Below are 1,812 nucleotides of genomic sequence, written 5' to 3'. Positions count from 1 at the left end.
GCTTTACAGTGGAACCCTCCCTTTTACTCTAACACCACAGATATGATAAGCGCGTTTGTACACGTGTGCATTTGTGTGTATGATGTTTCACCATTTGGTGGATGTTCAACGCTTTTGTTTTCTGTGTATCGTATTGTTTGAAATGAAAACCTTTTCTTTGTGAAATATTGATAATTTGGGATGCTTTTTGGTAATAGTGGTGATTATATTAGAAGTGACTAGCCGATCAGGTGCATATGATGTCGACGTTACCAAATTTCAGTAATCTGTCGCGGATTTTTCTTTGACTGCACTGCCGAAAAAGAAAATTTGTACGTGTTACGTTGACGTCATTTCCGTGTGGAGGGGTGTAGGAAGAATGTGAAGTGCCCCATTTACACAAAAAAATTAGATCAGTCGGTGCCTCATTGGGTTCAACATGAAGAGGGAAATCGAAAAAAATTTGAAGGAAATGTGAGATACTTTGGTTAGAGGCGGTTGAGTGGAAACCACAAGCCTGTGTGATCATGGCGAGCTGAGGGTGTTGAAAGTCTTCAGAAAATATTGTGTGGAAGAGGACAAACGGTTCCGCGAGTTTAAATGGCATAGTGTCGCTGGACATACTGCCAACAACTACCTGTTTCTCCGCAATATTTCGGTTTAAAACCCTACTTTTAAGGGCGCTTCCTCGTCGGAGCTCGTCACAACTTCAGTGACACACGTTTGAGTGATGTACGGATATCCGCATCTAGCCTTATCTTATAATGTTACACTTTGTCACATTTTAGATTCTCCTTCTCAAGTAGTGTTGGGTTTGTGCAGGTATTTATAGGTTGTTGCATTTTGCAGACTTGGAGGGAAGTTATGCAGAGTATGAACAATCTTTTATTATATTATAGGGCTTGGTTGGTGCCCTGAATCGTTGGAACGTGGATAAAATACTCGTTTGCTCACCGAGGAATAGTTATGCGGTCTTGGGGACGCAGATGCTTTCACCATAAGTGATAAGTGCGAGTGATAGCAAGTTATCTTCGAAAAAAGTTTTTAATGCGAACGTACAGCTGTATGGATGACCACATGATACAGTAGGATTCAAAATTTAGGAGAGTTATGATGGAATTCGGTGGGTTGCCCGGGGGCTTGGCGGTGTCTATGTGAAGACATTAAAGAGGTTTGTGTAATGACGCGGAGGAGTTTTCTTGAATTAGTGGCGAGGAAGCAAAGATGAGCGTGGTAATATCTGTAAAACAGCGATGCCGCTGAAGTCTTTCTTTCCGTTATTTCGCTGCGGAGAAATGATGTGGTTAACGGCCGCAAGCGAGGAGGCTGTGATTATATTTGTTCACCCTGTGTTAAATGGAAGCGCCGCGCCGCTGGGATTATACGCCTCTCAAATTTTTGTTACTGCGCTGTATAGTATATGTGTCCTTCTCTCGTATATTCAGGTTTAGCGGAGCATAGATAATAAAGGTTTTCATTTTGGGATGGCCAATGCTTGTACTTTCAATTGTTGGTGCCTTCGGGGAGGATGACCGTACGTTAGTGACAGATTTTAAAGGCGATGCACCTTTAAGTGAGTCCGTATGTTATCTCAGTTGCCTTTCGAATGCATTAAATAAATTATACGCTGATGGAGAGAACAAACTGTTTATGAATGAGGAAGTGTATGCAAATTCATCCCGTATATTGGATGATATGGAAGGAAGAGCAGGTGCAAGTGTTAGATATCTGAGTATTATTAGTGGTTCAACGGAAGGGAAGCAAGATAAGAACCTGGAAAATCTTATATCTCATGGAAATGGAATGGGAGACATTGTAGCTAAGGCAGGTGGG

The 1,812-nt window shown here is 41.8% G+C and overlaps 1 protein-coding gene and 1 pseudogene across 2 annotated transcripts in view; one reads left to right on the top strand and one right to left on the bottom strand.

The window, feature by feature from the left end:
* Window positions 1-258: 258 nt before the first annotated feature.
* TEOVI_000810500:pseudogene lies at window positions 259-601 on the bottom strand (annotated as a pseudogene). The gene is given in 2 exon segments: window positions 259-279; window positions 281-601. Coding segments are annotated over 2 exon segments (342 nt in total).
* An 869-nt stretch (window positions 602-1,470) lies between these two features.
* Window positions 1,471-1,812, top strand: part of TEOVI_000810400 (expression site-associated gene 1 (ESAG1) protein, putative) — a gene marked incomplete at both ends in the record, with an annotated part of 891 nt that continues 549 nt past the window's right edge. The window contains one exon of the mRNA XM_067223183.1: window positions 1,471-1,812. Coding sequence (XP_067079284.1) covers window positions 1,471-1,812 — 342 coding nt within the window.

Source organism: Trypanosoma equiperdum, assembly GCF_001457755.1.
Source record: "Trypanosoma equiperdum strain OVI genome assembly, contig: ctg_1786, whole genome shotgun sequence".
NCBI classification, from domain to species: domain Eukaryota; phylum Euglenozoa; class Kinetoplastea; order Trypanosomatida; family Trypanosomatidae; genus Trypanosoma; species Trypanosoma equiperdum.
Note: the sequence above shows the minus strand (reverse complement) of the source record. Positions and strands in the feature narration are given on the sequence as shown.